At 38.9% G+C, this 26,353-nt stretch overlaps 1 protein-coding gene across 3 annotated transcripts in view; it reads right to left on the reverse strand.

The window, feature by feature from the left end:
* The window catches only part of CSE1L (chromosome segregation 1 like), a 41,946-nt gene that overhangs the window by 13,288 nt on the left and 2,305 nt on the right, over positions 1 to 26,353 (reverse strand). For 2 of the 3 annotated variants that reach the window (XM_026503690.4, XM_057312477.1), the window contains exons 2-12: positions 16,305 to 16,400; positions 12,974 to 13,116; positions 10,299 to 10,400; positions 10,075 to 10,220; positions 8,879 to 8,969; positions 7,256 to 7,363; positions 5,544 to 5,636; positions 2,605 to 2,772; positions 2,367 to 2,496; positions 942 to 1,007; positions 333 to 535 (exon numbers count right to left, since the gene is read on the reverse strand). In XM_026503690.4, coding sequence (XP_026359475.1) covers positions 333 to 535; positions 942 to 1,007; positions 2,367 to 2,496; positions 2,605 to 2,772; positions 5,544 to 5,636; positions 7,256 to 7,363; positions 8,879 to 8,969; positions 10,075 to 10,220; positions 10,299 to 10,400; positions 12,974 to 13,116; positions 16,305 to 16,395 — 1,341 coding nt within the window. In that variant the 5' untranslated portion in view covers positions 16,396 to 16,400. Of the gene's footprint in view, positions 1 to 332; positions 536 to 941; positions 1,008 to 2,366; positions 2,497 to 2,604; positions 2,773 to 5,543; positions 5,637 to 7,255; positions 7,364 to 8,878; positions 8,970 to 10,074; positions 10,221 to 10,298; positions 10,401 to 12,973; positions 13,117 to 16,304; positions 16,401 to 25,761; positions 26,001 to 26,353 lie in introns of all 3 variants that reach the window. The other variant, XM_026503691.4, reaches the window with a different exon arrangement.

Here is a 26,353-nt window from a genome sequence, read left to right on the forward strand (position 1 = left end):
ACTTCAAATCACAAACTGCTTAAATACAAAAAAAAAAAAAAAAAAGACTACTTTAATAGACAATAAAGAAATCTCCCTAAATTAAGGAACGGCTAAATTTAAATTTAGCACATTATATACACTGAGTCTCAGCTAGGGAAACAAATGGTATCTATCAGTTTTCTGTCCATAAGAAAATTAAGTGCTTAATATAACCAGTGTAAAGTCATCTTGGGAAACTATATGAATTCTAATCAGAATAGGTTATCTAGGAAGGAAATGTATTACTTCTGATTTCTGTGGTTACTACACGAAGTCTATTTTAGAAACAAAACTATACTGAAAAGATTCACCTTCTGTGTTTGGGCTTTTGATGCCAAAGATGTCACTAGGTAAATGGCTGCATCTTTGTGTTTCCAGTTGACAGATGGGTTTTTTGCATATTCCTGCAGCATGGAATTAACATAACCAGAGAAGATTCCTGTCACGGGTCCTTCAAAAAACTTGCACAATCCTCGTACTAGATCACAAGCAGCTCTGCGTCTAGTATCAATATCTATAAAACCAAACGGAAATCGATCATAGGAGAAAGAAACGACCACCAACCAACGGATCAAGATTATAAGGCAACAGATTGTCATCTGACTGCTCTTAGCAACACCAACAATGAAAAAAACATTAAAAAAGAAGAAAAAGAACATTCTTTTGTTCATAAGAAACACAAAATGGGAACTAAAAAGGTTACTGTCGTAGTTACACACTAATAAGCATATAAAAAAGAGAAGGCAGATGATTCAACACTGGACACTATGCTCACGCTCTTTAAGGTGTACAAGGTTAGAGGAGGAGAGGCAGCTGAAACAACATACTTACCCTGACTCCCGCTCCTCCCCACAGTGACCAGAAAAAGCAACATTAAAAAAGCCTTGCTATCAGACTAAGTTAAAACCCAAAATACATACCAGATCCTTCCAAATCTCTTCTTATGTACTCCTCAGAATTGTCTTCAAAGGCTTCTTCATCAGCAGCTACAAAGAGAGATGGCACTTCAAATAACCCCTCAAAAAGCATGACAAGTCATTGTACTTTCATAGCCAAGTATGCAGAAGACTACGTAAAACTGCCACATTTTCCAGTAAAATGTTCCTTCCCAAAAAGGGGAATACATATATATATGTATATGTGTGTATATATGTATATATACATATATTTTTTTTAAGAATTTGAGAGAGAGAGGGGAGAGTGAGAGAGAGAGAGAGAGCATGAGCAGGAGGAAGGGGGAGAGGGAGAGGGAGGCAGGCTCCCCGCTGAGCAGGGAGCCCAATTCAGGGCTTGATCCCAGGACCCTGAGATCATGACCTGAGCCAAAGGCAGACGCTTCACCAACTGCACCACCCAGGTGCCCCTACTTCATATATTCTTAATCATTACTTAAGAGCAGTAAATGCCACCCTAAAAGGTTAGGTAATAGGTAATTCACACAGCTCACTTGTTCTAATGTGACCAGTGTTCCCCAGAATTGGACTTTATCACCAACTTGAAAAAGTTCAATGTTGCAGCTAACCTTTAAGGATGCCAACTTCTTATTCCGCTAGAGAAGGACATTAAAAAAAACAAAGAGCCTAACAACCATAATCACCATTATTTCATAAAAGTCATTTCAAACCAGAAAAACTAGGATAGGCAACACCAAAATAAAGATTTGTCCTTTACAGTTTTATGAAAACATAAAAGGAAATTTAAAAAACCTCATTGTATTGTCCTTGATTCCTCTTTTAGTTCCTGATAATTTGAGAACCACTGATCTAATAATTATTTTGACATAAAACACAATTCCTCCCATATTTACTACCTGTTCTTCCCAGCTGTAAGAAGAAAGGACAGTTTATATACAAATACAGAGTCTTAGGACCCTCTTAACCTTAATCAGAAACTAAGTGGGCTTCAGCTCTGCATTTAAAGGTTATCAATCACTTCCACGCTCAATTGTTTGACAACAGCTATTTGCCTCAGTGAAACACTAAATCAAAACCAGATTCTTTCCTAAACTGAGATCCTGGATGTTTTACTTTCTTCTCAATATAACAGGAACTTTTTTTAGCCTTATTCAGTATTTCTGTGAAAAACGCTCTGCAGTAGAAACAAAGCTCATCAAAGCAACACTCACAGACGTCTTTTGTTACCACTTTTTTTTCCTTCTGTCTTGGTTTAGAAAATGGGGAATAAGTGACTGATAGAAAGTTTTAATTAGCAATAAGAAAAAATTAGACTGAATATATTATAAAAAGCAACAGGGAGCAGACTTAATAATAAATTTATACTAATATATGCTTTAAAAAACCAAGCTTTCAATCTCCTGAAAAGGCCTTAGACTTTGCTATAATTACCTCTAAATTCCATGTTAGGCACAATAACCTTCTCACAGATACTTGTCAGCGTGTTCTGGTCCTCAAATAGATTCTTATAGTGAGGTCTCTCACAAACTGAAGCCAGAAACTGAATTGCATTACTTACTAACTGGAATAAAACACAAAAATAGGCATATTTTTAAGAGCAAAACTGAATCATTTATTTCTTGGGGGAGGCAGGGAGGGAATGTCTTATTTGTCTGCACCATCATCTTACCAAGTCATATTTAACCTCTTGACCTGTTGTAACTAGTAAATTCCAGATGGCTGTGACAAAACGAGGCAGGTACCGTTGAAATTCTTCATCATACTTCTGTGCATAGAGTGCAGCATTATCACAAATCTGGGATTTTAAGAGCTCCAATAAGCCAGCTTCCTCTTCATCCTCACATAAGAAAAAACAGAAAACTCAAACATCAAACTTTAATGTTACCATAAATATAGAGTAGCCGTAATTCCTAAAACTAAAAATAAAACCTAGGGTTGTAATCTACATCAATGCCACCCACTGCCAATGTATTCATTTAGTCTTTCAAATAAATAACAAATGAAATGCTTATAATTTATTAATTACAGAGTGCAGCTCTCAAAGTTTTCAAATTAAATAGAGACTTTTCCTCTGGTTGTGGAATTATGAAATATTTACATATTCAATTAAAAATAACATATTCCTAGAGAAATCTGAATGATAAAAAGGCCATATCACAGTTTCCTTTGTAACATGGTCAGCTATGCTGTCTTACTATCTCCTCCCAAAAGGTTCTCATTTCAAATACATTAAGATAAAATAATACTATAAGATGATGGGGCGCCTAGGTGGCTTAGTCAGTTAAGCGTCTGCCTTTGGCTTAGGTCATGATCCCAGGGTCCTGGGATCGAATCCCACATCGGGCTCCCTGCTCAGGGGGGAGTCTGCTTCTCCCTCTCCCTTTGCTCGTGTGCTCTCTCTCTCACTCACTCTCTCTCTCTCAAATAAATAAAATCTTTAAATAATAATAATAATGATGCTACAGGATTCTCACCAATAATATTCTGGTTATAAAATATTAAACAGCAATCTAATTTAGTGGTCAAACTTGTGGTCTGCAGGCCTGCTGCCTATTTTTGTAAGTAAAGTTTTACTGAAACACAGCCATGCTCATTCCTTCTTTATATTTACACAACTTACAGTATTGCCTATGGCTGCTTTCATTCAACTACAACTGCAGAGCTGAGAAGCTGGAACAGAGACTGTACAGCCCACAAAGCCAAAAATAAATTTACCCCCTAAACCTTTATAGGAAAAGTTTGCCCACACCAATCTAAACCATGACTGTCACTTATATAATGATTACTGTAATGGCAATCCACAAACACCTTTTGAGCTGTACTATGTGCCAAAGAACTCAAATTTAGAAGAGCGAACAGGTGGCTCCCCAAGGCATAATGTAAGGGATGTTACACAGTGAGGACATAAGGTAGTACCTGGCTGAACGGGCCAACATCTCCCTGTAAGAACCCTAGGTGAAAAACTTCCTTTAGATGTTAAGTGTGAAGAAGACCTTTGTTTTCTGAGGGCATTTTTTCCTACTGGACTGAAATAATTATTTCATGGGAGCCATATCATTTTTTGTTGCTTTTTAGTTGGTAAATCTCAGACAAAATTTGCTGTACACCCACAGAAACAATTCTCTCTCTGCACCCCACTCCCAAAAACTGATTTGAATCACCTATTCTAATTTTATTTGAAATGGAAACATTCTTAGTATTTTGCTCTTTATGTTTTCTGTTTCTTGGAAAAAGAGGTAGATCATAAGTCTATCAATAAACAAGCAAATGAGAATACAAAGTGTTATGATGAAAAGTACATATTATTATAAAACCCAGACCAGAAACCGTAACACATTACAAACCTTCATAATGTCCCCATGTTCCCATGCTGCACTGACTTTTTAAGAAGAGGCTATTGGTACAAAGGTTTAAGTTTTCTTAATATCTTCAATGATAGCTTTCTATTTCATAAAATGTTCACACTGTGAACACTCTGAGGCCTTACTTTCAATCCTGTAAAGAAATAGCCTTCTCTATAAATTGTGAATCTACCTATCCAGGGCCACAATAAGAGTAATTCTATGTGCTAAAAATAACCAAACATAGGGGCGCCTGGGTGGCACAGCGGTTAAGCGTCTGCCTTCGGCTCAGGGCGTGATCCCACCGTTATGGGATCGAGCCCCACATCAGGCTCCTCTGCTATGAGCCTGCTTCTTCCTCTCCCACTCCCCCTGCTTGTGTTCCCTCTCTCGCTGGCTGTCTCTATCTCTGTCAAATAAATAAATAAAATCTAAAAAAAAAAAAAACCAAACATAAACTGAATTTAAATAAAAAATAATTTTAAAAAATAACCAAACATAGAACATCCCACATAATCAATGATTACTTATATTCTTGGATTCTACCTCTTAACAGTGCAAGAGTAAAAGAATTTTTAGGAACCAAGACTTAAATGTCCAGTAGAACATCCAACTCTCGATCTCTGGTCCCTGAGTCTGAGCCCCAAGCTGGGCACATAGTTTACTTTAAAAATAAGCAAACAGGAGAGCGTGGGTGACTCAGTTGGTTAAGCATCTGCCTTTGGCTCATGATCCCAGGGTCCTGGGACTGAGCCCAACATCAGGCTCCCTGCTCGGTGGGGGAGTCTGCTTCTCCTTCTCCCTCTGCCTGCTGCTCCCCGTGCTTGTACCCTCTCTCTGTGTCAAATAAATAAATAAAACATTTTAAAATTAAATAAATAAATAAATGCTCTCAGGACGCCTCGGTGGCTCAGTTGGTTAAGCATCTGCCTTTGGCTCGGGGTCACGATCCCAGGGTCCTGGAATCGCATTCCACATCAGGCTCCCTGCTCAGTGGGGAGCCTGCTTCTCCCTCTGCCTGCTGCTCCCCCTGCTTGTGCTCGCTCGCTCTCTGACAAATAAATAAAGAAAATCTTAAAAATAAATAAATAAATAAAATGCTCTCAAATAACTTTTCGTTTTCTGAAGTCTAACTATATTCCAAAGTTTTCAGAGGGTACTCTTTTTATTTTACATTTTTAAAAATTGAGATATGATCAAAATCTAATATTTCAAGCAATTCTTCATTTAAAACAGGGCTACCTGTGAAACATTTTTAAATACTTACATCCGTTTGTAGAAGCTTATTATCTAATGTTAAGAGGGTATGAAAATTGTTCATCCAAGTTTCCATATTATCTTCAAAAAATTCAGGGAGGTCCTAAAGAACAAACACTGACTTGAGACTTTTGATTAAAATGAATGTTATTTTAGTAAGCTTTGCCCCCATGCCAAACATTTCCCACATGCCAACAGCCTCAAGTCCACACTCCTCAGCCTGAGCCAACCATTAACTATTTAGATAAGAATTCTCTATTCCAGTTGAGTCCGGCAGCTGAATAAATCATTGTCTCTTTGGTTTATACACTTTCAACTACAAATGATGCCACCTAATTCCTTAAATTCACTTATTCTTTTAAGGTCCAGCTAAGGCTGAATGAAGCCTTTCCTTACAAAAACTCAAGTACTTACCAGTATCTTCCTTTTCCTTTCTCAATTATTGCATTTATTGTAAGATGACCACCAATTCAGACTTACTGTCTTATATAGCTAAGACTGATTTCCTGTGCCACAGTACTGCCTTCTTAATGAGATAAGCCACCCCAAGGATAAAGATTATGGCCCCTTTCTTTGGTTTTCCAGACTATGCCTAACAAGGTACTAAGAGCCTCATTCTATCTGACTTCTAGGAAGTAGAATTCAAAAGAAAGTGTAAGCAAAAACAGTGATATCCTTTAAGTAAAAATTTTTCAAACCGGTGTCCATCTGAACACTGATGCAGATACACCATTTTGGGCTGCTATTCTCCTATTCTGCCTATTCCTGTTGGAGAACGCTCTTCCTACCACTCTGAGTGCAATCATGTTACTAGGAGAAAGTCCAGGTACTCGGCCCTGGTTACAAACAATGAAAAGGCCACACTGTTCCTCTTGCATCTCAGCATAGTAATCTGCACCATGAAGACCCCTCTTCTCATTCCTAGAGCACTGAATCTCAAAGTATTGATTCAAGAAAAAGAACAGAGGCCACTATCTCAGCAGCAAGACATTTTCTACTAGAAGCCTATGGCTATGTATCCTCTGAAATGCCACTGGTTCTTATACCTCCCAAAACCTGGTTTTTTAGCGTTCTGTCTCCCCTGCTTCCAATAAAAGCCTTTTTCTTATAAGCTAGCCATAGACCTCTAACAAAAACACTGTTCCTCCAGTGTTAATATCCACTTAAATGAATAAAAGAGAAAGGTCGAGAATATGATCTCTCCATGTCTTCAATAATACAGTATACAGGGTGACTGTCCAAAACAGTGATTTAGGAAGTAGGGTCCTCTAAGTTATTAGACTATAAGAAAACGCTACCTTGGGGCGCCTGGGTGGCACAGCGGTTAAAGTGTGTGCCTTCAGCTCAGGGCGTGATCCCGGGGTTATGGGATCGAGTCCCACATCAGGCTCTTCCGCTATGAGCCTGCTCCTTCCTCTCCCACTTCCCCTGCTTGTGTTCCCTCTCTCGCTGGCTGTCTCTATCTCTGTCAAATAAATAAATAAAATCTTAAAAAAAAAAAAAAAAAAAAAGAAAATGCTACCTTTCCCCATGAAATGTCCTAGAAATATCTCTAGGAATGACTATAAAATAGAATACTACTTGTAGACAAAGAGTGGGAGGGGAGTCAGAAAAAAACTGATTCTTTCAGAAAAGTCAATGCTGGCAAAGAAGTCTTTATTAATTGAAAACCTGTATATTTGACATCAAAGAATCATAAGTGAGAAATATAACAAAACTTACCTGAAAGTTTAAACTGTAGAACAATTTTGAGATAAGGATCAGGGAAGAAAAAAGAATCCTTAGGGCAGAGGCATCATTTGCATGGGTACTGCAGAGTTCAATAGTAGCCTTAGGAAGGAATTTAGGGACATGGTTTTAGTGTACTGTCAACTTTAGTGAAACAGGCTGAGACTACTTATATCCTCTCCAAAATTTGGCTTTTAAATAGTAGTGTACAGTCATTGAAGAGATTCTGAAAAATATGTTACAACAGTATATATTTTTAAATTGTCCACAATAGCATTACTAAAAGTCCAATGTTAATATTTAGACTAGATCCTTCCACTCTCCTTCGTGCATATAAAAATATTACCAAACTGTCTTTATATGCTCTCATTAAATGATTCCCTTGGCATCTAAGTTGTTTCCAATTATCTGTTATTCTACCTGCAATAAACAGGCTTATCTATAAAACTATGCACACCTCTAACTTTCACAGTATGAGAGTCTAGAAATGTATTACAAAAGCAGATCAGTATGTTATGAGCACAGATTTTGCAAGCCAGACAGACCTGGATATAATTCAGACTCTGTTGCTCATAATGAGCATTACTTTGAGCAAGTAAGTTATTTTACTGAGCCCCAATCTCCTCATGGATAATCTGAAAATAATGCCTGCCTCAGAAAGAGACTACGAGAATGAAGAAATATACATGAAATACCCAGTATTTTGCACACTATGTAAAAGACACTCAACATGGTACTTCCTATATTCTGGAGTAAAGAAATACGAATATTAAGGTTTTCCAAATGAAATGTCAAACTCCAGACAATACCATCTATAATCCAAAGGACAGGACATAAGAGTGTTCATTTCACTGCACTCTGGCTAACAGTTTTAACATCAGTAAAAAGAAGTAAGAATCTTTACCAACCCAATAGGTAGAAAATATTGATTACATTTTGTCCAATTTTATTTTTTTAGATAAAAATGTATCATCAGTAAGACATCCTAACCATGAAAAATCCTGTGTACATTCTACATCTTACAAAGTTGTGAAAATCACAAAACTTTCCTTTTTGAAAAAAGGAAATGAGCAGCTTTTCCAGAGTTAGCAAACTAGGCTTGAGGCTTAGCTCCATTTTTATTAGCTGTGTGATACTGAACCTTCTTAAAAAAAAATATATATATATATATCTTTCAATCTTACAGGGTTCTCACAGAGACGAAGAACATGTTTAAGAAAATAGCCTGTGCACTATAAGGGGACGTACAAACACATAAATTAATCCGTTCCACTACATAGTCAAATTAAAATAAGGAGCAATTCCTTTAGAGACACAAACTCAAAAACGTACGTAAAATAATACAATAGCCTGGGATTTGCTTTTAAACATTCCTACAAAATGAGGGGAAGGGAAGAAAAAAAAAGTAATACTGTTAAACTTGTGTAAGAGATAGTGGGGGTTCACTAGATTGTCTTCTCTATTTCCGTGTAGGTTTGGAATTTTTCAAAGCAATGTTGCTCTAAATATTACCTATCAAATAGACTTTCAAAGCATTCTCTTAAACAGAATTTACACAATTAAGCGATTTAAAATATTAAGTAATTTTAAAGTATCACCAAGATGTTATTCCATTACCTTAAAAAGATTAGTCAAAGGCAAAGCAAAGGCATCCAGAACAAGTTTAATTTCAGTCCATAACTCATTTGACTTAAATTCATGGCGATATCTAAAAAATTAAGGTAAAATAAGTAAATTTACAAGTTTCTGTATACTAACTTCAGGTCTTCCAGAACAGATTAGAGAAAAACCCATGGCTAGATAGCTTTCTGAAATTCAAATGGATTTCTTGGTTTTCTTTTTAAAGGAATCAAGCACCGTTTATTAAGACCTTATTTCACAGTAATAGAGCTACATGAAATAAACATCCCACTTAAGAAACAAACACAGGGCGCCTAGGTGGCTCAGTTGGTTGGGTATCTGCCTTTGGCTTAGGTCGTCACGGTCCCAGAGTCCCAGGATTGAGCCCCACATTGGGCTCCCGCTCACTGGGGAGGTCTGCTTTTCCCTCTCCCTCTGCACCTTCTCTCCCCCTCTCTCTCCCAAATAAAAAAAAATCTTAAAAAAACAAACAAACAAAAAAAAACCAATAATGAACTGAGAAGCTTGCCAAATTCAAAGGAATGACAATAATCACAAAAATACAACTGTTTATATAAGAAAAAGTGTTTGAAAAAAGTTATTTTAAAAACATGAATTTATGGGGCGCCTGGGTGGCTCAGTCGTTAAGCGTCTGCCTTCGGCTCAGGTTGTGATCCCAGGGTCCTGGGATCGAGCCCCGCATCGGGCTCTCCGCTCGGTGGGAGGCCTGCTTCTCCCTCTCCCACTCCCCTTGCTTGTGTTCCCTCTCTCGCTGTGTCTCTCTCTGTCAAATAAATAAATAAAATCTTTAAAAAAAAATAATTATAAATTTTTAAAAAATAAAAACATGAATTTATGAGGGCACCTGGCAGTCTCAGATGGTAGAGCATGTGCCGTTTGGATGTTGGGAGTCATGAGCTGAGCCCCAGGTTGGGTGTACAGATTACTTAAAAATAAAATCTTTAAGGAGCGCCCGGGTGGCTCAGTTAAGCATCCAACTCTTGATTTTGGCTCAGGTCATGATCTCAGGGTTGTGAGATCGACCCCCATGTCAGGCTCCCTGCTCAGTAATAAGTTGGCTTAAGATTCTCTCTCCCTCTCCTTCTGCCCCTCCCTCAACACGCGTGCTCTAAGTAAATAAAATCTTCAAAAAAATAAAATCTTTAAAAAAGGAAGTATGAATTTAGCAATACCTTTTAAATAAAGAATGTGCTGTACGAAGGACTCCATTAATAACATGGAAATCTCCACTCTGAAACCGATTCACCATTTCTGTCAACAAGTCAGGCCATTTCTGAGGAAAATCTTCTCTGCCAATAATGCTAATGGCATCACTTAACTGGGGGGAGGAAAAAGATTAATTAGATGAAAGTTCTACAAACAAGCCTCCTCCTTGAACAGTAGGGCCTTACGTTACCTGCTTCTGAATTTGCTCTGGGCTGCTGAGCATCAAGTGCACTATGTTGGCTTTAATGGCTACTCGGTCAGCTTCACAAATTTTGTTTGGTTCATCTTCAACCTAAAAGCAAAACATCAACAGCAAGTAACATAAAGTCCATATCCATGACCATATAGGTTTATAGAGAAAACAGAACCACTTTCTTTTTTTTTCTGGTTTTCTAAGAAAAACATAAGGGAAGGCAGGGCCTTCCTTATAGGAATGGCTCAGATTCCTTCAACAATCTGACGAAAGCATAAACTCTTCTGCAGAAAAATATACATTCCCTGATGCCAATTAAGAATCTCTGTTCTGGGGGCGCCTGAGTGGCACAGCGGTTAAGCGTCTGCCTTCGGCTCAGGGAGTGATCCCAGGGTCCTGGGATCGAGCCCCACAGAAGGCTCCTCCGCTGGGAGCCTGCTTCTTCCTCTCCCACTCCCCCTGCTGTGTTCCCTCTCTCGCTGGCTGTCTCTCTGTCGAATAAATAAATAAAATCTTTAAAAAAAAAAAAATCTCTGTTCTAAACGTAAACTTATCAGAACACGTGGTGAAAATCTTTATGGATCTACACTGCCTAGCCCACATTCATCCTCAGAAGTTTCGCTCTGACTTGCACCTTAGGTCAGAGTATTTTCAATGAAAACTTCTTGACCATTACCAGTTTAAATGCATCCAGGACTACATCACTCAAAGAGGTTCTAGAAGTCTCACTAGTTTTACAAATCAAGAGAAAGGAAGAGGGCTAGCATGTCTGCAAGGAGAGGGATGGATGTTTAAACATTCTGACTCACCAGCTGTTTCTTCACTACATGAAGTTAACACCTGACTACACAAGCTTAGAAACAGTATTTACTACTAAACTCTTTCATGAAATGAAGACAAAAGGAGAATTCTAAATATTTAGGCAGATTTAAGGTTGACATTTTAGAAAAACTGACCATTTTTGTCAACCTTAATACTTTCTAAATTTCATTACTGCTATCACTTCAAAACAATTCTCTTTTTTTCTTTATCCTAAGCAAGCGTTTCCTCAACCTCAGCATTACTGGCATTCTGGGCCCAGACCTTTGTTGTAGGAATGGTTTTGTACACTGTAGGATGGTTGGCAGCATCCGTGGTTTCTACCCACTAGATGGCAGTAACACTCCCTGCCCGTGGCCCACCAGGAACAACCAAAATGGCTCCAAAGATCTCTGTGGGCAAAATTACCCCCATTAAGAACCACTGTCCTAAGGTAGGGAAAATACCTTAATTTCTTAATTTCTAATTTTATACCAGTTATCAAACTTGCAGTACAGGGGCTCCTGGGTGGCTCAGTCAGTTAAATGGCTGCCTTTGGCTCAGGTCATGGTCCTGGGGTCCTGGGATCCAGCCCCGCATTGGGCTCCTGCTCAGTGGGGAGTCCGCTTTTCCCTCTCCCTCCTGCTCCCCCTGCTTGTGCTCTCTCTCTCTCTCGCTCTCTCTCTCAAATAAATAAAATCTTTTAAAAAAAAATAAAAAAATAAACTTGCAGTACAATGGAATTCACCTTAAAATCAGAATATATTTCTATATCCCTTATCAAAAACTCCAAATCTAAATTATTTTGCATTCTACAAATTCTTAATATAATTAATGTGGTTTTTCTACTGTATTTAATTTTCTTCCCATCCACAATAGAAATTGCTTCAATTATTCAGTAAGGTTGTGTGTCTTCCTACACAATATCCCTTCAGTTGACAATGAGCTAACGTTTAAATCTAACCACTCTTGGGGCGCCTGGGTGGCTCAGTCATTAAGCGTCTGCCTTTGGCTCAAGGCGTGATCCCGGCTTTATGGGATCAAGCCCCACATCAGGCTCCTCTGCTGGGAGCCTGCTTCTTCCTCTCCCATTCCCCCTGCTTGTGTTCCCTCTCTTGCTGGCTGTCTCTCTGTCAAATAAATAAATAAAATCTTAAAAAAAAAAACAAAAAACTAACCACTCTAGCAACCTGGGTTAGGAAGTTCAAGTAATCTATATGAACTCAAATGAAACAACAGGAACTTTGGAAAAGCATCCAGTTTAATTTTTGCCAAGTATTTCAGAATTCCAATATAGACAAACATGTCATCTGTGAACAAAGATAGTTTTAGGTCTTCCTTCCCAGTCAGTAATACCCTTTACTTCCTCTTCTTATTCCAACAGCAAGGACTTCCAGTACAATGTTGAGAGGATGTGATAAGAGGGAACACTCTTGCTTTGTACCTGATCTTAGTGGAAAAGCTTCAAGTTAATCACCATTAAGTAGGATATTCTCTCTAGGTTGTTTGTATATAGTCTTTAGCAAGTTAAGAAAGTTCTCTTCTATTCCCAGTTTACTGACAGTTTTATTATGGATGGGCACAGGATCTTGTTAAATGCCTTTTCTCTATCTACTGATATGATCATGTGATTTTTCCTTTGTCAGTTTATTAACAGGATTACATTAACTGATTTTTGAATGCTGAACCACCTTGCATCTCTGGGATAAATTCCACTTGGTCATGGTGTGTAATTCTTTTTACATCTTTTTGGATTTGATCTGCTAATATTTTGTTGAGGAGGGTTCTGTTTAATTTTATCTTTAACCTGTGTCTGAATCTTTCAGGAGCATTGCATACAAATTTATTAGATTGTGTGTTCACAAAATACTTACAATTCTCCAGTTTCTTTTAATATAGTTCTTGAATGTTACTGAGGCACAAACTTTGATAACATTATCCTGGGACTTTTCCAGCAATGTTAAAAGCAACAGTGGGTAGTTCTGATTTCCTTCTACAGATTCAAGAAACTTCTCAGCTGTAAAAGAATTTCCGTGTTAGAAGATTTGATATTATGGGGCGCCTGGGTGGCTCAGTCGTTAAGCATCTGCCTTCAGCTCAGGGCGTGATCCCGGAGTTCTGGGATCGAGCCCCACGTCAGGCTCTTCTGCTGGGAGCCTGCTTCTTCCTCTCCCACTCCCCCTTCTTGTGTTCCCTCTCTCCCTCTCCCACTCCCCCTGCTTGTGTTCCCTCTCTCACTGGCTCTCTCTCTTTCAAATAAATAAATAAAATCTTTAAGAAAAAAAAGATTTGATATTATAACCAAGTCTTTTCATTTTATATCTATGTAGATCTCTGATTAAATGCATCAAAAAATCAGGGCGCCTGGGTGGCTCAGTAGGTTAAGCATCTGCCTCCAGCTCAGGGCATGATCCCAGGGTCCTGGGATCGAGCCCCAAATCGGGCTCCCTACTCATTGGGGAGCCTGCTTCTCCCTCTCCCCTTCCAGCTCCCCCTGTTTGTGCTCTGTCAAATAAATTAAATCTTTAAATAAAAGAATGAATGAATGAATGCATGAATGAATAAATACAAGGCCCCTGAGTTAGGTTAACTTCAGATCGCACAGCTAGAAGATTTCATCACTAAAAGTTTTAGTCCAGTCCTTATTCTATCACACAAGCCCTCAGTTTTCTTCTCGAACTAAACATTCCCAGTATGAACAGAAAATTATTCAAAGATTTTACCCACATATTACAACTCCTACCACACTTAATGGATAAGAAATCTCCCAAGTTTAGGGGTACCTAGGTGGCTTAGTCAGTTAAGTGTCTGACTCTTGATTTTGGCTCAGGTCATGATTTCAGGGTCATGAGATAAAGCCCTGCGCCAGGCTCTGCGCTCAGTGGGGAGTCTGCTTGAGATTCTCTGTCCCTCCACCTGGCCCCTATGCATGCACCCCCTCTAAAATAAAGCCCCACATCGGGCTCCCTGCTCATTTAGAGTCTACTTCTCCCTCTCCCTCTGTGCTTGTGTGTTCTCTCTCATAAAATAAATAAAATATTTTTTTTCAAGATTTATTTATTTGTCAGAGAGAGCGAGAAAGAGCACAAGCAGGGAGAGCTGCAGGTGGAGGGAGAAGCAGGCTCTCTGCTGAGCAAGGAGCCTAATGCCGGACTCGATCCCAGGACCCTGGGATCATGACCTGAGCTGAAGGCAGTCACTTCACTGACTGAGCCATTCAGACATCCCTAAATAAAATCTTTAAAAAAAAAAAAAAAGGAACTCTCCAAGGTTACTGGTTGCACAAGTGAAGGTTTATAGCATTTCTTCATAAACTTCATTGAAAAGGTCTGCCATTGGCATCTATTATTTTCCATAATATGATTTAATACCTCTCTTCTTTCTGAACTGAGTCCCAAGAGTTTGACATCCATCCTCAAATCTTCCCTGCTTTGTGTCCATCATGTCTTTTTTAAAAGATGAGGAGTGCTAAACTGAAAAATGTTTTTCAGGAGGGGACATGCTATGGTTTTGTAGGAGTCTGGAAGGCTTTGGTTGTTTCCTCTCAGTGGTTAGCACTGCACACAGGGCAACACACTAGATCCATGATCTTCAGGGAAAGCCCATGTAGACTACCAGGTCTCTTTCTTAAATTATAATCAATATCCTGAACGAAATCTCAGGAGTTTAAGTCAAATTATTTCTTTCTGTGTTCATTTCCTTCAACCTGCTCACAGAATATTCACAAAGACATGTTTTTACACACTCAAGGAGCCTCAAAATGTCTTCCAGTTCATCTGGACCAGTCTCATCTCCATAACCAAGGGAGCACAGTGCTATCCGTAACTGGATCTACTACACATTTCAACTTCCAGATCATTTTCTAGAAACACTGAGTAGGTCTAGTACCAATCCTTTAGAAATGCTATGTTCATAATTCATTTCAGAAACATCAATTTACTCCTATACTCTGTCCTGAATTCATAAAACAGTAACACCCTCGCCTTGCAAAGAGAAAATTATTAAAAATAGTTTTTAATAGACAGGGCTTGCAGAGACTTTCTGGGAAAGTCTAAGAAGATTAGAGCCATTAATTTCCCTTCCTCCAAGAACACGTTACTTTTTTAAGCACTAATGGGAAAAGCCACAATTCTCCCTCTCAGAAATCACAAACACTATTCTAGAATAGAATGGATGCATTAACAAGGTTACAATTCTATTTATTATATATAACTGCAACACACACACACACACACACACACACACACACATTCACTTGTGTCTTTGTGGAGGCGTTCCAAAATCCTCTTTCTGAGCATACACATTAGTAAGTTCTGAAGAAGCAGAATGATACCTAGTTAATATAGCTCACATCGAGAATCATCAACTGACTACCCACCCACAAGACACATCCAGCCCTCAGAAGGAGTTTGCTTGGTTTGCATGGTATTTCACATTTTTTGGAGTCAGATCCTATCATTTAAAATGAGGACACTTCACACTTCATAGAAATGTATTTTACTTTTCAAGCAAAGCTGGAAATCTGATCTTGCAATAGTGGTTTGAATCCCCGAAAGTTAGCTTGTTCTAAATGCCCTTAACCAAGGCATATAAATCACATGAAATTACCAAACCTCACTTCACCTGCCTCCCTCATTTTTACCTTCACACATTTGAGTCCTGTGGGCATCTGAGTTTATCATTCTAAGCTACCACTAAGTTTCTAACAGAAACTGGTCAAACATAGGAGGGAGGAACCCTAGGTCTTAAAATGTATTAATTAAAACAAACCCAATTGGGGATTAAAAGACAGCATCTCATTATCTGGTTTAATTCATTTAATCACTTTTTAGGCAATTAACTCTCATATCCGTGCCCTAATTATTATATCTCTAAAACAGGCAGGCATGGGGATTTTCAGAAAGGTGAAGGGACAAAGTATTCTAGACATACTAGTACTTTTTAATCCCAGAAGGCATCAAATAAAAGCTATTTTAACTCAAAAAAAACAAACCAAAAACACTCCACATCACCATATGTTATAGCAGCTGTAAGCAGCCAACCACACACTTTACAGGTAGAGAATGAAAAAGAAATTATGCCCGAAAATTAAGTGTTAAATCTTTTTTTTTTTTAAACAATTTATAAATACAGATAGACTATGCAAAGGTTTTCATCACCTGTCCTTAAAGAATAAATCAAACCACAAAACAACATTCTCTTTACCTGGACGTCTGATGGCAGGATCGGGATCAAGAGTTTTCTTTAAGTATTCTGTTAGTGTTTGCAAATTTGCATCACTGAGCTCCATTGCCATAGAACCTAAAACAAAACATGAGCTTTGGTAAATTGGTCACACTGGGACACAATGATTTACATAAAAGAATACTTTTATACTATGGGTCTTCCCCTCTCTGAAAGTCATCCATTTCGTTATGTCTTAAGGCAAGGTTCCAGAAGATGGACTTTTCTGAGACAATGGTGAGCTAATTTTGAGATGAAGAAGAAAACACATACCAAAGTCAAAAAGAGGCACAGAAAAACAAAGGTCTGAAGAATTGATCAAAGTCACCGTAAAGTTTATCAGATTTAATGCTAAAAAAGAAAAAAAGGGCAAACGAGGGGTTTTAAAAAAAAGACTCACTAGGAACTTTAATAAGTCCCGCCATGAGAAATTACAATTTTAAGCAATAAATAAGGATCCCATAGAGAGTTCTAAGATTAAATAAACTATAAATTTCTTTGTGTACAACATGCAATCACAAGGACAAGAAACCAGATGCTAAGATTTGTACCTGGGGAGAGATTTCTGGGATTCAGAAGATGACAGCTATGATTATAATTAAAAAGCAAATTCCGACACCAAAACCAAAGATAAGCCAGTGGGACTACATCCAACTAAAAAGCTTCTGCACAGGGGTGCCTGGGTGGCTCAGTTGGTTAAACATCTTCAGGTCAGGTCATGATCCCAGGGTCCTGTTCAGCGGGGAGCCTGCTTCTCTCTCTCCCTCTGCCACTCCCCCTGCTTGTGCTCTCTCTCTCTCTCTCTAATAAATAAATAAAACCTTAAAAAAAAAAAGCTTCTGCACAGCAAAGGAAACCATCAAAAAAATGAAAAATATGGCCTACCAAATGGGAGCATTTGTAAATTATATATGATAAGAGGTTAATATCCAAAATATATTACAAACCCACACAACTCAAAAAGCAAAAAAATAAAAATTATACATATATAAAACTTAAAAATGGGCAGAGGATTTGAATAGACATTTTTCCGAGACATACAGATGGCCAACAGGTACATAAAAAGGTTCTCAACATCACTAACCATCAGGGAAATGCAAATCAAAACCACAATGAGACTTCACCTCATTCCTATTAGAATGGCTTCATCAAAAAGATAAGAAATAACAAGTGTTGGCAAGGATGTGCAGAAAAGGGAACGCTTGTGCACTATTGGTGGGAACGTAAATTGGTGTAGTCACTATGGAAAACTGTGTGGTGGTTCCTCAAAAAATTAAAAAAAGAACTACCACATGATCCAGAAATTGCACTTCTGGGGGTGCCTGGGTGGCTCAGGTGGTTGAGTGTCGGGGCTCTTGGTTTTGACTCAGGTCCAGGTCCTGATCTCAGGGTCATGGGATCCAGCCCCGCCCTCCAGCTCTGTGCTCAGCTGGGAGTGAGCTTGTTCCTCTCCCTCCCGCCTCCCCCCCACTCTGTGGCCGCATGCAGGCTCTCTCCCTCTCAAATAAATATATAAACTCTTGGGGCACCTGGGTGACTCAGTTGGTTAGGCATCTGCCTTCAGCTCGGGTCATGATCCCAGGGTCTTGGGCTCAAGCCCCACATCAGGCTCCCTGCTCGGTGGGGAGCCTGCTTCTCTCTCTCCCTCTGCAGCTCCACCTGCTTGTGCTCTCTCACTCGCTCTCAAATAAGTAAAATCTTAAAAAACAAAATAAATAAATAAAATCTTAAAAAAAGAAAAAAAGGGGCGCTTAGGTGGCGCAGTCATTAAGCATCTGCCTTTGGCTCAGGGCATGATCCCAGCATTCTGGGATCGAGCCCCACATCAGGCTTCTCCGCTGGGAGTCTGCTTCTTCCTCTCCCACTCCCCCTGCTTGTGTTCCCTCTCTCACTGGCTGTCTCTCTCTGTCAAATAAATAAATAAAATCTTAAAAAAAAAAAATTCCATTTCTGGGTATTTATCCAAAGGAAATGAAAGCACAAACTCGAAAAGATGTCTGTACCCATATGTTCACCCCAACATTATTTACAACAGCCCAGACATGGAAATAACCCAAATGTTCACCAGTGGATAAAAGAACACGTGATATGTGTATACAATGGAATATTATTCAGCCATAAAAAAGAGTAATCCTGCCACCTGTGACAAAATGGACCTTTTTTTTTTTTTTTTAAAGTAGGCTCCATGCCCAATATGGAGCTTGAACTCACAACCTCACAGATCAAGAATCACATGCTCTACTGACTAAGCCAGCCATGTGCCCCTGGATGGACCTTGAGGGCATTATGCTAAGTGAAATAAGTCAGAGAAAGACAAATACCCTATGATCTCATTTAAATGTAGAATTTAAAATTAAAACAAAAACAGGGGTGCCCGGGTGGCGCAGTCGTTAAGCATCTGCCTTCGGCTCAGGGCGTGATCCCAGTGTTCTGGGATCAAGAGCCCCACATCAGGCTTTTCTGCTAGGAGTCTGCTTCTTCCTCTCCCACTCCCCCTGCTTGTGTTCCGTCTCTCGCTGGCTATCTCTCTCTGTCAAATAAATAAATAAATAAATAAATTTAATTAAATTAAAACAAAACCAAAAAAACAGACTGAGGGCTCATAGATACAGAGAACCAATTGGTGGGGGTTAGAGGTGCACAAAATGGGTGAAGGGGGTCAAAAGGTACAAAATTCCAGTTATAAAATAAGTAAGCCATGAGAATATAATGTACAGCATAGTGACTATAGTTAGTAATACAAGGGACACCTGTTTAGCTCAGAGAAGCATGGAACCCTTGATCTCGGGCTTGTGAGTTTGAGCCCAAGTTTGGGTATACAGATTACTAAAAATAAATAAATAAATAAATAAATAAATAAATAAAACAAAAAAATTATACTGTATTACAGGGCACCTGGTTGGCTCAGTTGGTAGAACACTTGACTCTTGATCTCAGGGTCATGAGTCCAAACCCCATGTTGGGCGTGGAGTCTACTTAAAAAAAAAAAGTTCTGATGACAAAAAAATATCTGTAATTATGCGTAGTGATGGATGTTAACTATACTTACTGCGATCATTTCACAATACGTACATGTATTATGTTGTACACCCAAACCTCATGGTAATATGTCAATTATACCTTTATATCTCAATAAAAAAGCAATTATTTTATTAAATATTCAAAGCTTAAACAACACCAAACATAAATCACAAAATATACTGCCACTCACCAAAAAAATTCACATTACAAATTATAAGCTAAATATTTGGCTTATATACACGTAAGTGATAACATAAAGCGAAGAAACACACAGAAGAAATCACACATATATATAAATTACAAGAGTGCGTGCACACATCATTCCCCATAAACAAAAAAGCTTGAGAACGCTATAAAATAGGACTTCGTGATCTCCGAGTTCTTGGTGAGTAGATAAAATTATATGCAAAACAACAGAACTTTCTGTGGCAATAAAAATGTTCTAAAACCGTGATGTATGGTGATGGATGTGCAACTATGTAAAACTAATGACACTCACCAAAAAGTACACAGTAAGTTATACTTCAATATAGCTATTTTTTTAAACTGCACTTTTTTTTTAAGAGAAAGAAAGGGTAGGGGAGTGAGAGAATCTTAAGCATGCACCATGCCCAGCACTGAGCCAAAACAGGGCTTGATCTCATGACCCCAAGATCATGACCTGAACCAAAATCAAGAGTCAGATGCTTAACCGACTGAACCACCCAGGCGCCCTTAAAACTGCACTAGCTCCCAGAGAGCCAAGCCTTCTCAGGGCAACCATGCACCAAACTTAATTTGGGGCTTCTGTGACAAAGAAGAAAAAAAATTATGTAATAATTTTTGGAAAATGTAATAAAGCTAAGTGGAAACAGGTCAAATACACAATTCAAATTATGTGAAAAAAATTTAGGGGCACCAGGCTGATTCAGTCAGTAGAGCATGCAACTCTTGATCTTGGGAGCTTTAAGTTCAACCCCACATTGGGTATAGAGGTTACTGAAAAATAAAATCTTAAAAAAAATTTTTACACAGAAAAACTAAAAATACACTCCAAAATGTAAACAGCAGTAATGTCTATGTGATGAACTTTGGACATTTTTGTTCTTTTCATATTCTTCTAGATTCTTCTAACATCCTATAACCACCTATATGTATCACATTCGCAATCAGAGAGTTATTAAAATTTTATTTTATATATTTTTTAAAGATTTTATTTATTTATTTGAGAGAGAGAGAGCGCACAAGCTGGAGGGGAGAGGCAGAGGGAGAAGCAGACTACCTGCTGAGCAGGGAGCCCGATGTGGGGCTCAATCCCAGAACCCTGGGATCATGACCCGAGCCGAAGGCAGATGCTTAACCAACTGAGCCATCCAGGCACCCCTTTTATTGTATTTTTAAAATGACTCTGTCAAAGGTAAATCCAGGCTCTCAAAGGAGCTTCCATACTAGTTGGAAGACAAGACAAAACCGCTATGCCAACTACAGACCTATAATCCCTTTACTGCAGTTTTGAAATCTAAAAGTCTAAAATTGGAAGTCGTTTTTTTTTTTTTTTTTTTAACTAGGCTCCACGCTCAGCATGAAGCTCAATGCTGGGCTCCAACTCACAACCCTGAGCTGAAATCAACACTCAACTGATCCACCCAGGTGTCCCTGAAAGGTTTTTTTGTTGTTTTCTAAAGTTTGTGACAAACTCATTTGGCAGCAAAACCTGGCCATAACTGCCTAAGGCTATAAATAAAGTATCTCAAAAATTTGTTTTACTTAAGAAATACCAATGTGTTTGATTGCAGAGTGCTATCCCACACCCCACAGGAATGCTGCATAATCCACAGCATGTACATCCAAAAAGAAACCCTGAAACACATTTGTCCTCTGGAGTAGCGGTGCCAAATGAATCACAGACAGTAACTTAACTGCTAGGAAGTTAGTAAGAGAGTCACTTGGCCTACATTTGCATGTGGGCCAAGATTTCCAAGAGACTGTCTTGAGCTAAACTTGAAGGATGCGGAGAACTGTAAAGGCAAAGTAGAATGAAGACCCATCTCATACAAGAAGCAGTGTGAGCAAAGAAACAGACAGGAAGAGTATATAGCTCCTTTGGAGAATAGAGGAATTGGAGGCTGAGATCATATCACATAGGTTCCTCAAAACTGAGCTGAAGAGTTTCAGGATTTAATGTACAACAGGAAGTCACTGAAGGTTTTTTGAAAGGAATCAAAACTTAATGAAAGTGGAATATATGAACTTTGGGCTGGCAATGGTTTCCAGAATGGAGTTGAGAAGAATAATCGAAGATGTGTTAGGACACTTTTTTTTTTTAAATGGGGGACCGGCACAATGTCAGATGTTTTGTATGGTTTATATCATTTCATATAATAACCATTTTACATACAAGGGGACTCAGAGAGATTAATTAACTTGCCTCAAGTCACACATAGTTAATAAAAATCAGATTCAAATCAGCCTGACTCTGTAAGGCCTACTCTCTTCCTAGTAACCAAGGCTATCTCTCGGGGGAAATAATAATGACAGGGGACTGAACTAGAGTAGAAACACTAGGAATAGTCATAGAAAGGACATCTTGGGGGGGGGGGGTGTCACCTAATGCTATCAACAGGGCTATAGCTAACGCTACACTTGTGCAGGATATCCCTCCACAGCCAGAAACTACAAGCTGGCTGGAGAATGATTTGTTTGAAACTATCTGTATTCTCCTTATTAGTCTTTTCCTTTAACTGGAAAACTTTTTTATCATAAAGGAAGCCAATATTCTTATTTAGTAAATTCCTCCACCTGTCTATTCACTTCCTTTGACCCAGTACAAACCACTCAATGGCATGAATATCAAGTACCACTCAACCATACACACAATTTATTGAGAGGCTACCCTTTCTGGGTTTTATATCAAAACTTGGGAAAATGCAGGGGCGCCTGGCTGGCTCAGTCAGTAGAGCATGTGACTCTTGATCTTGTGGTTGTGAGTTCAAGCCTCATGCTGGATGTAGAGATTTCTTACAAACAAAAAAAAAAAAATTTTAAGACTTTTAAAAGATATTTAAGATGTTATTTTTAAGTAATCTCCACACCCAATGTGGGGCTCAAACTCACAACCCTGAGATCAAGAGTTGCGTGCTCCTCTGACTGAGCCAGCCAAACGCCCCTTAAATATAAAATCTTAAAAAGAAAAAAAAAGTTTGGAAAATGCTACACATTATATTCTCCCTCTTTTGGAGATTCATTTTAAAGGCTTCAGGAACTCACACAGTAAATTATCAGTTCAATGTTGCTTAATCCAGAGTTCCCCCCATTACTTGGCCACAGAACTACTTTATTATATAAAACTTTGGAAAGGGGCACCTGGGTGGCTCAGTTGGTTAAGCGTCTGCCTTTGGTTCAGGTCATGATCCCAGCCGGGGTCCTGGGATCAAGCCCTGCGTTGGGCTCCCTGCTCAGCAGGGGAGTCTGCTTCTCCCTCTCCCGCTGCCCCAGCTCATGTGCTCTCTCTCTCTCTTGCTCATTCTCTCCCAAAAAAATAGAATACTAAAAAATAAAACAAACTTTGGAAAGCAGTGATTTAATCAATTCATTTCCCATTCTCTTTTTGTGCTGAAATGCTCAATCTGTTATGAAATCACGAAAGTTTGCTGTTGCCAAGAAAAATCATTTACATCGGTGTATGTGAGCTAAAAACAACAACAACAAACTTATCTTTCTTTGCCACACAAATTTGTTCTACCTTTTGAGATTTATGCAAGGCAGCATGTTAGAAACTGTGTATGTGTGTTGGGAGGATTACAGAGATTAACTGGATCTATTCTGTTGAGTTTTTTTTTTTTTTTTAAATAATATCCTTTATTTATTTATTTTTTTAAGTAGGCTCCATGCCCAGCACAAGCCGAAGCAGGACTTGATCTCACAAGCCTGAGATCAAGATCTGAGCCAAGATCAAGAGTCTGATGCTTAACTGAGCCATGCAGCAGCCCCTATTCTATTGAGTTTAATACACTCCTCAATAATTCTGCATTTCTTGAACTTTTTTTTCTTAAGATTTATTTATTTTAGGGAGAGAAAGAGTGCATGCACGCCTGAGAGCAGGGGATAGAGCAGAGGGAGAGGAAGAGAAAGAATCTTTAAGCAAGATTCCTTACTGAGCTCAGAGCCCCACATGGGCTCCATCCCAGGACCCTGAGATCATGTAGAGAAGAAATCAAGAGCCAACCATTCAACCAACTGAGCCACCCCAGGCACCCAACTAACTTTCTTCATTATGTTCTTAAAGCATTATACATAATCTCAGCCAAAATCTCTTATGTTTCACATAATTATCTATATTAAAAATTCAAACTCTTGAGGCCCCTGGGTGGCTCAGTCGGTTAAGTGATCAACTTGTGATATCGGCTCAGGTCATGATTTCATGGGTCTTAAGATTGAGCCCCAAGGTGGGCTCCACAGCGGGGAGTTTGCTTGAGATTTTCTCCCTCTGCCCCTCTCCCCACATGTGTAAAATCTCTCATGTGTGCACTCTTTCTTTCTTTAAAAAAAAAAAAAATCCTAAAAAAAAAAAAAAATTCCAGACTCTTTACCATGGCAGAGTCCCCTGCAATCTGACACCTGTCAACCTCATTTACTTTCTTTTGGCTTCTTTTTGACTCAAAGTTCAAGCCACAAAAGCCTTCCCTCTGTTGCGTGAACCAGCCAAGACAGTTCTCCATGCTGTAATAATGCTCTTCCTTCTAATCTGATATTGGGTATTGTTCAGCTGTCAGTCCACTGTCAACTCCCCAAAGGGCCTTCTACCATTATCATCTACCTTATTCCCATTATACTATTAACAGCAGTAACCATCATCTGAAATATCTTTGATATACTTGTTATCCTTCCTGTAAGCTCCTTAGGGCAGGGACTTTGTATGTCTTGTCTCTGTAAGCCCAGGACTTTACCATTGTCTGGCACACAGGAGATACTGAGTAAGCATTTGCTGAATGAACTAAAGGATGAGTCAATACGTCAGTCAACTAGCTAAAAAGGAGTTCCCAAGGTGTATTAGAGACTATTCTTTGAGGATCTGTTATGAGGAGCCCTAACTTAACAGGGGAACTATTACATCTGTAAGATAAACAAATGACAACTTATCCACCATAATTAATTTCTGTTCATTCAAGTTTTTCAAGGAAGAAGTGAATCTGAAATCTGTCCTATATTACCGTCCATATATGCCAGTGCTTATACTTTTGTTTCAGGGCTTTGCACTACTATTCTACCTGCCTGAACAGCTCTGCCTCTGGAGAGCTGAGTGGCTCACTGCCCACTTCATTCAGGTCTCTTTCCAAGGTCATCTCTTTTCAGAGATGCCTTCCTGGGCCATCCTATCTAAAAGAGCACCCATCTCAGTCACTCTTCATTCCCTTACTTGATTTTTCCAAGTTCCAAATTTCACAAGGCATGCTACTTTGCTTTCTTGTAGGGGCTTTGTGTTTTGTTCACTTCAATCTCCCTAGAGCTTTACAATAGTGATAGGTATCTACTACATATCTCTTGTGCTATTTTCAAAAGTTGCACACCTTTGATTGATTTTTTTCCATCAAAAACATTCCATCATTCTACATATCTGTTCTGGTCAATTGCCTGTGAATACAGGAAGAGGTGGAGACAACTGATTCTAAGACCACATGATAGAATGATCCTAAAATGACAAAGTACTGAGACCCTAAAATGACCCTAAAATTCAGGTACTAAGCAGGACTATCTGTTAAAAAAAAAAAAAAGTGGGGGCGCACAGGGATATATAAATATGCATGCAACAATCCCTGAAAGTCAAAATACTACACAGATCCTTGAGTTTAGTACTAATTAAGGAATTAAGTATTTGTTAACAAACCCTTTTTGTATCTCCTTAGTGATAATGTCTAAAAAACCAAATGGTAGGGGCGCCTGGGGGGGCCAGTCGTTTAAGCGTTTACCTTTGGCTCCAGTCATGATCTCAGGGTCCTGGGATCCAGCCCTGGGTAAGTCTCCCTGGTCAGGCTCCCTGCTCAGTGGAGAGTCTGCTTCTCCCTCTCCCTCTGCCCCTCCCCCCACGTGCGTGTGGTGCTCTCCCTCTCTTTTAAATAAATAAAATCTTTAAAAAAACATTGTAAGCTTAGCCCTGATTTGGGAAAGCATGACAAATCAGGTAATTTAGAGAATACTCCACAGGTATTCCCAATATATCGGCAAGATCAAGGTCTAATTAAGCGATCTAATTTGGCCACAGGTGAAAGTACTATGGCTCTTTAAAATATTAGCAATATGTAAATGTAAAACTGTTATTCATTTTAAAATATTCAAACTAGAAATGGGAAATTCACTATTTTGCCTTTATACGAGATATGTTACTATTCCACAGATCTTTAGAAATCCCTACCAATTCAGTTAAAAAAGAAAACGCATGTACCACAATAAATCAGTGATGAGAGACTTATCTAAATTCCAAGTTCTTCTTGTTGAATGAATGGCTGGACCTAAGTCTAGCCTCTTCCCACAGGCCCTCAGTTATGGATGAAGACTTTTGGAATAAAAACTTTGCTTTCCAAGGCCATCTCACAGACATCTGTGACATAAGCTGATCCAAGATCTGTGCCTTTTCCTTAGATAGTTCCTCCACATTAGAGAACCATTCCTGAGTCCTTACATCTGGGGAAAGGGAAAGAGATCCAATGAATGAAAACTATCTGGCACACACATAGCAAGAACATACCCCAAAACCTCGACCCCCCCCACCCCACTTTCTGGAACAGACCACTTAGAATCATATCCAAACTGTACATTGTCTACAAAGCCCTGTATGATCTGTTCCCTGAATACCTCTTCTTTCTTCATATACTACTGTAGCAAGCTGGATTTTCCTCCAATATTCCGATATTCTAAATTTGTTCCTGTCTTCAAGCCTTTGTATTTTCTATTCCCTCTGCCTGGAATGCTCTGTCCCCTTACCTTTTCATGCCTGATCTTAGCTCATATGTCCCCTCTCCAGAGAAGCCGCCTTC

The sequence above is a fragment of the Ursus arctos genome, unplaced genomic scaffold (assembly GCF_023065955.2).
Source record: "Ursus arctos isolate Adak ecotype North America unplaced genomic scaffold, UrsArc2.0 scaffold_16, whole genome shotgun sequence".
Taxonomy (NCBI): Eukaryota; Metazoa; Chordata; class Mammalia; order Carnivora; family Ursidae; genus Ursus; species Ursus arctos.